We start from the raw sequence: 13,600 nt of genomic DNA, 5'->3' as shown, positions 1-13,600 counted from the left end.
ACCTTTTTCTTCTTCCTCTCGCAGGCAGCATCCGAGAGAGAGAGACAGAGAGATGCTTTGCCTCCCAACCGTAACAACGCGGCGCCCAGTAACACCTCCGCGTTTACACTAAACCAGCTACAGTAGCAGTACTAGTAACACTAGCACATCGCAGCGCAGCGCCGAATCTCCGGAAGCGGCTGCCTGCCTTTTCTTTCTTTCTTTCTATCTTTTGTCAGCAGCCATTGCCAGCCAGCTGCACTTGCACTCGGCCAGCCCCCTCCGCGTATAAGTTCGTTTCTTGCTTTGGCCACTTCCGCCACGATCCCTTCTCCCTCTCCAGATCCATTCCTCTCCCAGCCCCAGGCATCGCTCATCTCCCCCGTTGGGACGGAGATAGCTTGGAAGGGCAGGGAGCCATGGGTTCTTGGCCCCTTCTTGCCCTGCTCCTCGGGTTCTTGGCGGGGATAGCGCGCGGCTCCGAGCCGTGGTCGAACGGCACGCAGGTCTACTCCACCAATGCCAACTCCGGCAGCGGCAGCAACGGCGCCTTCGTCGCCCTCACCCTCATCCAGTCCGCAGCCGCCAAGGGAGCCGGTAACCAATTAAATCCCCTCCTCCCAGAATTGTTCCTTTGCCTGTGTGTGCTAGTAGCAGTATTTTCTTCTTGTTGCAAAGATTAGTCTTTTATTGGCCATGTCGTTGAGATGTGTGATGCGGGTCGCTGCTGTGTTGACCCTGGTCGGTCAGAGCAACAATTTTTCTGATTCCCTATTGCCATAGAGGGATTGTGATAGCTCATGTTCTACTCCTCTTCAGTATCCACTTAGGTGCTCCGTTGATTAAGTGATCATGCAGTCTTATCCTTGTAGGAGTACTATTGTTTGGTATAAGTAGCATGTGCCATGTGCGGATCTAGATAAATATATGCATGTGGATCTAGCCTTGCCTTGCCTTGCTGGTGGTGCCCATGATTGATTCTCCTCACCTAATTGGGGGGTGGGGGGCTCAATGCCAACTGTTGGCTGTGAATTGTGCAAGTTAACTGTGCATCATTGCTTGGTCGCCATTCTAAATATATCAGAGGTCCTAAATAGTTGGGCAGCCGACAGAAACACCAAGCAGGAAATTGCTCAAGATTTGAAGTCTTCTCAGGGCGGTGCTGAACTGCTGATTCATGAATGTGTGTTGTCATAATTCTATTTGTGTAAAATTAACCAAATAAGACTCTGGCTACCGGCAACTGCTTTGGATTTTAGAAGCAATATAGTTGTTGAAATATTTTGTAATTCAGGGGCAATTCTTTCCATTTATACCAGAATTTGAGTATGCTTATTGCATGGTGGTCTGCTAAATATACTGATGCTTACTTCCATGACATTGCCTTACAGTATGCTTGGATGGAAGCTTACCGGGTTACCACCTACACCGGGGATCTGGATCAGGGTCAAACAATTGGCTTGTCAATCTGGAGGTGAGTAATACTTCACCACTCACATATATGTGGACTGAGCGATAAGTTTGAATCACACCACGGATTGTAAATGCCTTAGCTGATGGTGGTACCAAATCGAATTCCAGGGTGGAGGATGGTGCAATGATGTTAAAAGCTGCGTGTTCCGCAAGGGCAGTCGGCGTGGGTCATCAAACCACATGGAGAGGCAACTCCAGTTTACAGGCATAATGAGTAACAGACCTGAAGAAAATCCTGGTATTATTCTAATCAATTAGCTGTCCCGAACTTCTCATATGTAGTTATAGTACTCCTTTCTTGTCCAAAAAAGGAATATAACTGTTGATTACTCTGTGCCTCTGTTGCTATTTCTGTTTGGGGAATTGTAATGCTGTTTTCTTGTCTCTTAGATTTCTACAACTGGAACAGAGTGAAGGTTCGGTATTGTGATGGTGGATCCTTCACCGGTGATGGGGCTGACGCGGTTAGTGCAAATCATAGCTCTTTTCATTTGAACAGTTCCCAAATAAATATGTACACTGCTTATTGAATCACATTACAATTCTTTTCTTTAGTCTTGTACATAACAGATACTCCATTCTACTAAAAGAAATAAATGTATATGGTATTTCTGCCTTTTTACTGAACTAATTTGATCCATTTCTGAATTTTCTTTCTTCAGGCTTCAGGCCTTTATTTCCGCGGTCAGCGTATTTGGCAGGCTGCTATCGATGACTTAATGGCCCAAGGAATGCGTTCTGCTAGTCAGGTATTGGTGCTTCCATAGTTAAATCATTTTTTGTAAATAGCTTTTGGCAAATCATTTATGTTTACCTGATGTAACTTGATACCACCAGGCCCTTCTTTCGGGATGCTCTGCTGGGGGTGCTTCTGCCATACTTCACTGTGATGAGTTCCGTGGAATGTTTCCATCAAATACCAGAGTCAAGTGCCTCGCTGATGCTGGAATGTTCCTTGACTCGTATGTGCACATAATGAAGCTCTGCTTTCATATTAACGTTGTTACATTTTGTGCCTTATTTCTTTGCTGCTGTCAGGAAGAGCACTTCTATTTCCAGGTCACTTCAATGGCATGTTAAGGTGATATAATTCTGTTACCATTTGCAGTGTTGATATTGCTGGTCGTCGAGAAATGAGAGACTTATTCAATGGCATTGTGAGATTGCAGGTATTTGTCGCTCTCAGAAGTATTTTTCTGAATACTTCATGATAACCCTTTCTTGGTACTGTGCTTTTCTACCTGTAGCACTGGTTCTGACTTATCTTAGACTATTGATGTGCCAACGACAATATCTTCATTTTACTGATGTTGTTAAAATTCACAAAAATACAGGCTTCTGGAAGAAGCTTGCCTCGGTCTTGTACCTCTCGCATGGATAAAACCTCAGTAAGAAGACAACCATCCAGAAATATCTACCAAGATACTACATGTGACATATTTTATGTTTGCAAACGTTTTTTCTAACTGCTTCTCCCTACAGTGCTTTTTTCCGCAGAACGTGTTGCCAAACATTCAAACTCCGACTTTTATCTTGAACACTGCTTATGATGTGTGGCAGGTGCTTGTCATGCATTTTAACCCTGTGATTTAAGAGATACAAAACTGAGTAAATCAATATGTTATTCAGTGAAACCAATTTTTCTTGTACTTTTCCAGCTTCAAGAAAGTCTGGCTCCCAGAACGGCTGATCCCCGGGGTCTATGGCAAAGTTGCAAGCAGAATTACGCCTCTTGCAATAGCAATCAACTTCAGTTTTTAAATGGTACTTCACTGCTTTGTCAGATCTTCTGAGCCGTAACCTTCAACATATGAGTAGATTGGCTGATCTTCCTATGTATGTATAATGCAGGCTTTAGGAATGAAATGCTTAACGCTGTGAAGGGTTTCTCCGGGTCAGGGCAGAATGGGGTATTCATCAACTCTTGTTTCGCGCATTGCCAGAGCGAGAGACAGGATACATGGTACTCGAGCAACTCCCCTCGTCTTGGCAACAAGGTATGCACACAAGGACATGCAAATCTGTTTTTTAGGCAATAGAAGGGAGTACACTCCCGGTCTCAGATCACTCGATGCACACAATGACGATCGATGAACATGCCATACTATTTTTAACTTCTCAATAACATGTCAAGTCACCTGCTTGGTTAGCCTCTGATGAAACCTCCTCTCATTCTTTTGGACGTGCAGAGAATCGCAGAAGCGGTCGGTGACTGGTTCTTCGAGAGGGGCAACGCCAAGTACACCGACTGCGCGTACCCTTGCGACGGCACGTGCCATCACCTTGTGTTCAAGGGGAGGCATCTCTAATACGATCATATCCTTTGATACCAGCAGCCCAGTGAGTGGGCACAACCGAAAAGGAAGGTATAGATAGAAGAAGATGGGTGCAAGTTGGTGGCTTGCCCGGCGTCCATCGCCTGAGATAAGATATGATAGGGCAGGACCTCGCACGCAAACGCAGCGAGGCCCTCTGCGTTATTTTAGTTTCACGTATCGTCGATTCTTTCCATTGCCAATTGCTATTCGCTCGATATATCTGAACATTTGGACCACACTGGTGTATAACCTTACATATTCATGTATTGAATGTGATAATATGAAATTATGAATAATGTGCTTAGTTCAGAGTGTGCTCCCTTCCAGTCTAGTCATGTTCGTAGGGGAGCCAATATGGCTGCCCATGAACTGCTGAAAACTGCAACTGAACTGTACTCAGCATGACTGCAACCATGTTGCTTAAGTAATACAATGCTCTTGAGCCTAAAAAAATGAGCTCGAGGTTATTACAGTTCTCTGCCTATATTCTTCATGTGCACCTTGGCACTCCCTACTGGAGTAACAGCTCAACTAAATAAACTAGTAGAATGCCCGTGCGTTGCTACGGGCCTTTGAGGCCTCCTTTGGTTCGGAGAAAATTTATAGGAATTCTATAGGAGGATTTCTATAGAAAAAATATATTAAAAGTCCTTTGGTTTGTAGGAATAGATTCATATTCCTATGGACAAAATTCTTCTTATCCTTCACATTTCATATGAAAATAATATTAACCTAGACTCAACGGAAAAAAAATCCAAGGATATGAATGAAAGGACATCTCTTTTCCTATTACTATTTATAGGATTTGAGATACATGACATCTCATTTCCTACAAGTTTTATATTCCTATTATTATTCCATTCCTACAAATCAAAGGGGGCTTTGGCCTTTTCTTTTGCTTGCATATTCAATATTGTTGTATAAAGCACAGAAAATTTTCGGCCCCTTCCAAAGACATTGCCTCGGGACCCTTGCATATGGATTCTTTTTTAACACCGACATAATCTCTCTCCATCTCTTTGATACTCGGCAAAAATAAACATACATAGAAATAAACCTTTTGTATTATTATGTGCAACATATGTACAAGGATGAAAAATTATTTGTATGCATCTCATTGTGTAAAAATCTATGAGTTTTGAGTCCCCTCCATCATAGTATGTCAGTGACTTTGTCGATGGACATTTTCAAAGCATCATTCGAAGCCACCAGTTTTATCTCGGACCTACAAAAGTCAACATATAAACATATATTAAAAAATATACATGTATGATGAATGCTGCTAGCTAAGTGCTTGTGCTTTGGCACGGCATAACCGAAAAAATATACGCGCTCGTAATTCAGAAAATATATCTCAAACATGACTCCTGTAATATTTATTCATATAGCTACAAATATCAATTCTCTCTCCCACTTATTTCCTTGAGAGTCCACATGCCTCCTTAACCACCCACTCTTGAAAAAGACAAAGCAGCATGTAGCATTGTTGTCTCTTCAAAGGTATGTCATCTCACCATACCATTGCTTGGCATCTTTTCTAGACTTTAGAAAATCTATGAAAATGTCCTCACATACTCCAAGAGATGATGGTGTATTATATATCTGATTGGAAAATGAGATGGTTATCACTACCTCAGAGAGATAACGGCGAATTGAATCTCTTATTTACAATTAAAGAAAAATAGATAGATACATATATTGACATGGTGGATGAATAAATCATCAAGCATATTAATTTGCAACAATTAGTGTAGAAAAATAGTACATGCAAATCCTAATGATACACCTTTTTTAAAACACTGATGTTTTAAGCATGAATAGTATTTTTACCTTGTGCTCAGCCTACCATATCCAACTATAAGGTAGCCAACATAGAAGTGAAAATAATTTAAGTTGCATTTGATTAGAATGCACTGGACAACATGGTAAGCACGAATACTCTTGTATGCACAATTTATTTTGTTGGCAAATCATATTTATTAGAAGCTTATTAATAATATACATCAAGAAACTATTCATTATTTAGCTGACTAAAGGATAACCTCAGTCCTCAGTATACAACAATCCCATTCTACACATCTGGATGTATTGTTCAAGTGTTCACAATAACACTGAATTTATATATTGCAAAAAATTCAGCGGTGATATGCACATCTTAGTGAAAAATTTAAAATAGTGTCAAGATAAATTCTTGGACCTAAGTACATGGGAGTACAGAACTCCGAACATGTAAGATTGTACCTTATCCTAGTCCCAAGTAAGAGGATCAGGATACCGCATATCCAACAATGCTTTCCTCCAATGTCTTCAGCTTTCTTGCACATTGTTGAGACCTGCACAACAAATATTTATAAGATGGTGATAATGCAACCTGGCTACCTGAGACTCAAGTAATTTTTTGACTGCACCGAGGATAATAAACAATGAAAAACATTATATTGTTGTCTAAAATTGGTTAGGACCAGAAAAGGAAGTCAAGGCCAACTACACCATCATCTCGCAAGTATTGGCAACATCTTGCTTGCGCTTGGTCCTTTCACCAAAGGATAGAAAATAGTAATCAATCTGCAGACTAATAATTCTCACACAACAGTAAAGTAAGATTGGCTCTTTCCATCTCCAGCTCAGCGACAAGCACCGTAACAATAAACATATTTATGCAACGATAAAAATCAGCAAGCAGTTGTCGTCTTGCCGCCCTTATCGTCGGGGTGGGTGAGGGGGCTTGTAATGTGTCCCATGGCACGCGCATCAAGCATGGCCCCGAGCCATCATGTAGACAACCAGCGAAGTTCCCCATCACTTGGCACCATATGATTTCTATTAATATGAGGCGATAAGTAGATCATCATATCCTTCTTTTTGCACATGCACACCCTCTTATTGTAGAGATGGTGTGCGTAACAAAGAAGTTTTGCCTCGGTGCCGTGCATTGCGAGGAACCTCCAGCAACAGCGATTCTTGATCAGAATCCTTCCCTGGAGTGGCCATGGAGGATGATAATTCATATGGGGGGTAATATGAATAGGTTAAGTGATACTGCTCCTCCTTGAGTGGGATTGCCAGGTTATGCCAGAAATGAGTTTTTTTTTCTGGACTGAGAAGAAGCTTGTTTAGGTCTCCTCTAGATTCTGCATCTTCATGAACAAAACAAAATTACAAGAAATCTCCATGTTACATGAAATAAGCCAAAGAAAGAAACTGCAAAAATCTAGAAAAAATATGTGTAGTGCAGAACCAGAGGAATCAACCAAGCCAGCTGACTTGTGAAGCTTTGAGAGACTTCATGGGTGGACCTGGGTAAGCCCTTTTGGGAGGGGGATCGGTGGGGGTGGGCTTTGATCGATGGGACTAATGAAACAAACGAAACAACCTAGGTACTCCCCTTTAATATTAGAGATTTTACACAAAAATCAAGCAATTGATGTTTCTGCAACTCAATGTGCCATGACGCTCTCTTTTTCTCCAAGTCCAGTGCCTTTTTTGATTTTTGGATCCCATTTTGCAAGTCCTGCTCCTTTGTTCTTTGTACTCCTAGCTCAATGATGACCCACAAGTATAGGGGATCTATCGTAGTCCTTTCGATAAGTAAGAGTGTCGAACCCAACGAGGAGCAGAAGGAAATGATAAGCAGTTTTCAGTAAGGTATTCTCTGCAAGCACTGAAATTATCGGTAACAGATAGTTTTGTGATAAGGTAATTTGTAACGGGTAACAAGTAACAAGTGTAAATAAAGTGCAGCAAGATGGCCCAATCCTTTTTGTAGCAAAGGACAAGCCTGGACAATTTCTTATATGAAGGAAAACGCTCCCGAGGACACACGGGAATTATCGTCAAGCTAGTTTTCATCACGTTCATATGATTCACGTTCGGTACTTTGATAATTTGATATGTGGGTGGACCGGTGCTTGGGTGCTGTCCTTACTTGGACAAGCATCCCACTTATGATTAACTCCTATTGCAAGCATCCGCAACTACAAAAGAAGTATTAAGGTAAACCTAACCATAGCATGAAACATATGGATCCAAATCAGCCCCTTACGAAGCAACGCATAAACTAGGGTTTAAGCTTCTGTCACTCTAGCAACCCATCGTCTACTTATTACTTCCCAATGCCTTCCTCTAGGCCCAAACAATGGTGAAGTGTCATGTAGTCGACATTCACATGACACCACTAGAGGAGAGACAACATACATCTCATCAAAATATCGAACGAATACCAAATTCACATGACTACTAATAGCAAGACTTCTCCCATGTCCTCAGGAACAAACGTAACTACTCACAAAGCATATTCATGTTCATAATCAGAGGTGTATTAATATGCATAATGGATCTGAACATATGATCTTCCACCAAATAAACCAACTAGCATCAACTACAAGGAGTAATCAACACTATTCATGGAAGATCATATTTGGTTTATTTGGTGGAAGATCATATTTCCCCCTCCCGGAGGGATGTTTTCCTGGCAGAACAGCTCCGCCGGAGCCCTAGATTGGTTCCGCCTCGTGGCGGCGGAGTTTCGTCCTGTAAGCTTGCTTATGATTTTTTCTCGGACGAAAGACTTCATATAGCAGAAGGTGGGCACCGGAGGCCTGCCAGGGGGCCCACGAGGCAGGGGCGCGCCCAGGGGGTAGGGCGCGCCCCCACCCTCGTGGCCAGGGTGTGGGCCCCCTATGGTATTTTCTTCGCTCAGTATTTTTTATTATTTCCAAAAATAACTTCCGTGGAGTTTTAGGACTTTTGGAGTTGTGCAGAATAGGTCTCTAATATTTGCTCCTTTTCCAGCCCAGAATTCCAGCTGCCGGCATTCTCCTTCTTTATGTAAAACCTTGTAAAATAAGAGAGAATAGGCATAAGTATTGTGTAATAACAGCCCATAATGCAATAAATATCGATATAAAAGCATGATGCAAAATGGACGTATCAACTCCCCCAAGCTTAGACCTTGCTTGTCCTCAAGCGGAAGCCGATAACGATAAATATGTCCACATGTTTAGAGATAGAGGTGTCGATAAAACAAAATACGGACATGAGGGCATCATGATCATTCTTATAACAGCAACATAAATAGATATTGTCATATGATTTCTTATGCTCAAGTAATAATCTATTCACAATGTCAAGTATGAATCAGAAACTTCATTGACAACTAACAAACTATAATCTCAGTCATTGAGGCAATTGCAATTTATCATAACATCAGAAAGAGTCAATATAAGAGCTTCTCAACAACTCCACATACTCAACTATCATTTAGTCTTTCACAATTGCTAACACTCACGCAATACTTATGGGTATGGAGTTTTAATCGAACACAGAGAAAGATAGGGGCTTAAAGTTTTGCCTCCCAACCTTTTACCTCAAGAGTAATGTCAACAATAATAGTTCATGCTAACTTACATCTAATTAGATATATATATCAGGATCTTTCCAACACAATGTGCTTGTCAAAGGATAAAATGTAAAAAGGAAAGGTGAAGATCACCATGACTCTTGCAATAGGGTAAGAGATAAAAGTAAAAGATAGGCCCTTCGCAGAGGGAAGCATATCATGCGCTTTCATGGTTGGATGCACGAAATCTTAATGCAAAAGAACGTCACTTTATATTGCCACTTGTGATATGGACCTTTATTATGCAGTCCGTCACTTTTATTTCTTCCACATCACAAGATCGTATAAAGCTTATTTCCTCCACACTAATCAATCATACATATTTAGAGAGCAATTTTTATTGCTTGCACCGATGACAACTTACTTGAAGGATCTTTCTCAATCCATAGGTAGATATGGTGGACTCTCATGGCAAAACTGGGTTTAAGGGTGTTTGGAAGCACAAGTAGTATCTCTACTTGGTGCAAATAATTTGGCTAGCATGAGGGAGAAAGGCAAGCTCAACATGTTGGATGATCCATGACAATATACTTTATTTCAGATGTAAGAAAACATAACCCATTACGTTGTCTTCCTTGTCCAACATCAAATCTTTAGCATGCCATATTTTAATGAGTGATCACAATCATAAAAGATGTCCAAGATAGTATATTTATATGTGAAATCTCTCTTTCTTTATTACTTCCTATTAATTGCAACGATGACCAAAACTATGTTTGTCAACTCTCAACAACTTTTAATCATCATACTCTTTATATGTGAAGTCATTACTCTCCATAAGATCAATATGATCTCTTTGTTTCTTTTTATTCTTTCTTTTTCTTTTATTCCCTCAAGATCATAGCAAGATAATCAAGCCCTTGACTCAACACTAATCTTTATTATATACAGCTCACAGACTCGATTACATAGAGGGATCATAAAGCAAAACTCAAAACTAAATCATACTAAAACTTTATTCTACTAGATCAAGATATTACTAAAAGGATCAAACTAAGAAAAAGGTAAATATAGGAGTGTGATGGTGATACGATACCGGGGCACCTCCCCCAAGCTTTGCAGTTGCCAAGGGGAGTGCCCATACCCATGTGATTATGTCTCTTTCTTCGGAGGTGGCGATGATGGAGTTGTTGATGATGTAAATTGTGCTTTCAGCTTCTTCATGTTGTAATTGAGAAGAGCGATTTCCTCCTTTAAATCATCGACCTCCGACTCCAGCTTCAAGATCTTGTCACATAAATCTCCTTTGCTTTTCTGCCGAAAACGAGAAGGAATAGATCGATTGTTAGATAGTTTAGCCCTCTTAGGGAGACTAGACTTCTTGAACTTCATGTGCATATCCCCAGGTTGAGGTAGAGGGACATCCTCCTCCTCTGAACTTGAATCATTGATCCTCATCAAATGAGCATCCTCCTGCTCATACGTAGTTCGACCACAAGGAGATAGATCCCCATAGGTCCTTGGGTCAGCAATGAGGTGTGAGACATAGCTCTCTCCGTCGGAATCCTGAGATGACATCTTGCTCCAAATCTGCGGCAGCAAACAGCTCGAAACAAAAACAGAGGATAATTGCGTGATACGAGAGTCAAAACCTTCGGGAGATTATATAATGAATTTTTACCGACCAAAAGAAGTATCGTGCAAGAAAACGGAGTCCGAAGAGCGCACGAGGTGCCCACGAAGTAGGGGGGGCGCCCAGGGGGTAGGGCACGCCTCCCACCCTCGTGGAAGCCTTGTGTCCTTCCGGGACTGCTTCTTATTTTCCTAATTTTCTAAATATTCCAAAACGAAGAAAAATTGCCATTAGAACTGTTTTGGAGTCGGTTTACTTACCGTACCACGTACCTATTCCTTTCCCGAGTCTAAGCGTTTTGGAAAGTGTCTCTTATGTATTCCTCCGGGGTCACGGTTTCAATAATATTAGTTTCAACATTTATAGGATTACCTGAGATATAATGTTTGATTCTTTGACCGTTCACCACCTTCGGATTTGTGCCTTCGAAGTTGTTGATTTTTATAGCACCGGAATGATAGACCTCCTCGATAACGTAAGGACCTTCCCATTTAGAGAGAAGCTTTCCTGCAAAAAATCTTAAACGAGAGTTGTATAGCAACACATAATCACCTACATTAAACTCACGCTTTTGTATCCTTTTGTCATGCCATCTTTTAACTTTTTCTTTAAACAATTTGGCATTTTCATATGCTTGGGTTCTCCATTCATCAAGTGAGCTAATGTCAAATAGCCTCTTTTCACCGGCAAGCTTGAAATCATAATTGAGCTCTTTAATGGCCCAATATGCCTTATGTTCTAATTTGAGAGGCAAGTGACATGCTTTTCCGTAAACCATTTTATACGGAGACATACCCATAGGATTCTTATATGCAGTTCTATAGGCCCATAATGCATCATCGAGTTTCTTGGACCAATTCTTTCTAGATCTATTAACAGTCTTTTGCAAAATTAACTTGAGCTCTCTATTACTCAATTCTAATTGACCACTAGACTGTGGGTGATAAGGAGATGCAATTCTATGATTAACCTCATACTTAGCAAGCATTTTACGAAAAGCACCATGAATAAAATGTGAACCACCATCAGACATTAAATATCTAGGGACTCCAAACCTCGGAAAAATAACTTCTTTAAGCATCTTAATAGAGGTGTTATGATCAGCACTACTAGTTGGAATGGCTTCTACCCACTTAGTAACGTAATCAACAACAACTAAAATATGTGTATACCCATTAGAGGAAGGAAAAGGTCCCATATAATCAAAGCCCCGAACGTCAAATGGTTCAATAACAAGTGAATAATTCATAGGCATTTCTTGACATCTACTAATATTACCAATTCTTTGACATTCATCACAAGATAAGACAAACTTATGAGCATCCTTGAAGAGAGTAGGCCAATAAAAACCGGATTGTAACACCTTATATGCAGTTAAGTCTCCAGCGTGGTGTCCTCCATAAGCCTCGGAGTGACACTTGCGTAGGATCTGTTCCTGTTCATGCTCAGGTACACAACGTCTAATAACACCATCTACTCCTTCTTTATAAAGATGTGGGTCATCTCAAAAGTAATGTCTCAAATCATAGAAAACCTTTTTCTTTTGCTGGTATGTGAAACTAGGTGGTATAAATTTAGCAACAATGTAATTAGCATAATCAGCATACCATGGAGCAGTACGAGAAGTATTTACGACAGCTAATTGTTCATCAGGAAAGCTATCATCAATAGGTAGTGGGTCATCAAGGACATTATCTAACCTAGACAAGTTGTCTGCAACGGGGTTCTCAGCTCCCTTCCTATCAATAATATGCAAATCAAATTCTTGTAGCAAGAGAACCCATATAATAAGTCTAGGTTTAGCATCTTTCTTTTCCATAAGGTATTTAATAGCAGCATGATCAGTGTGAATAGTTACTTTAGAATCAACAATATAAGGTCTGAACTTATCACAGGCAAATACAACTGCTAAGAATTGTTTTTCAGTAGTAGCATAATTTCTCTGGGCATTGTCTAGAGTTTTACTAGCATATTGAATAACATTTAATTTCTTATCAACTCTTTGCCCTAGAACAGCACCTACAGCATAATCACTAGCATCACACATAATTTCAAAGGGTAAATTCCAATCAGGTGGCTGAACGATAGGTGCAGAAATTAATGCTTTCTTAAGTATTTCAAATGCTTCTACACAATCATCATCAAAAACAAAAGGGATATCCTTTTGTAATAGGTTAGTCAGAGGCCGAGAATTTTTTGAGAAGTCCTTAATGAACCTCCTATAAAAACCGGCATGACCAAGGAAACTTCTTATACCTTTGATGTCCTTAGGACACGACATCTTTTCAATAGCATCAACTTTAGCTTTATCAACTTCAATGCCTCTTTTAGAAATTTTATGCCCCAAGACAATGCCTTCATTAACCATAAAGTGGCATTTTTCCCAATTCAAGACAAGATTAGTTTCTACACATCTTTGCAAAACTCGATCAAGGTTGCTCAAGCAATCATAAACAGAGGATCCATAAACGGAGAAGTCATCCATGAAAACCTCACAATTCTTTTCACAAAAATCAGAGAATATAGCCATCATGCATCTTTGAAAGGTAGCAGGTGCATTACATAAACCAAAAGACATACGTCTATAAGCAAAAGTACCGAAAGGGCAAGTAAAAGTGGTCTTTGCTTGATCATCAGCTAACACATGTATTTGAGAAAAACCAGAGTAACCATCTAGAAAGCAAAAATGTGTGTGTTTGGATAATCTTTCTAGCATTTGATCAATGAATGGCAAGGGGTAATGATCTTTTTTAGTAGATTTATTTAATTTGCGGAAATCAATTACCATCCTATAACCTGTAATAATTCTTTGCGGGATCGATTCATCTTTGTCATTAGGAATGACAGTAATACCTCCCT

At 40.3% G+C, this 13,600-nt stretch overlaps 1 protein-coding gene across 1 annotated transcript; it reads left to right on the top strand.

Annotated features, from left to right (window-relative positions):
• On the top strand, positions 1-4,074 carry LOC123051950 (pectin acetylesterase 2). The gene is made up of 12 exons (XM_044474965.1): positions 1-576; positions 1,371-1,453; positions 1,561-1,690; positions 1,843-1,916; positions 2,115-2,201; positions 2,290-2,414; positions 2,561-2,621; positions 2,787-2,840; positions 2,935-3,012; positions 3,111-3,216; positions 3,304-3,449; positions 3,642-4,074. The coding sequence occupies exons 1-12, from the start codon at positions 399-401 to the stop codon at positions 3,759-3,761; spliced, it is 1,242 nt and encodes a 413-aa protein (XP_044330900.1). The 5' UTR covers positions 1-398; the 3' UTR covers positions 3,762-4,074.
• The last annotated feature ends 9,526 nt before the right edge of the window (positions 4,075-13,600 follow it).

This window comes from Triticum aestivum, chromosome 2D, assembly GCF_018294505.1.
Source record: "Triticum aestivum cultivar Chinese Spring chromosome 2D, IWGSC CS RefSeq v2.1, whole genome shotgun sequence".
Lineage (NCBI taxonomy): Eukaryota > Viridiplantae > Streptophyta > Magnoliopsida > Poales > Poaceae > Triticum > Triticum aestivum.
The sequence above is the reverse complement of the archived record's forward strand: the minus strand, read 5'-3'. Positions and strand labels throughout refer to the sequence as shown.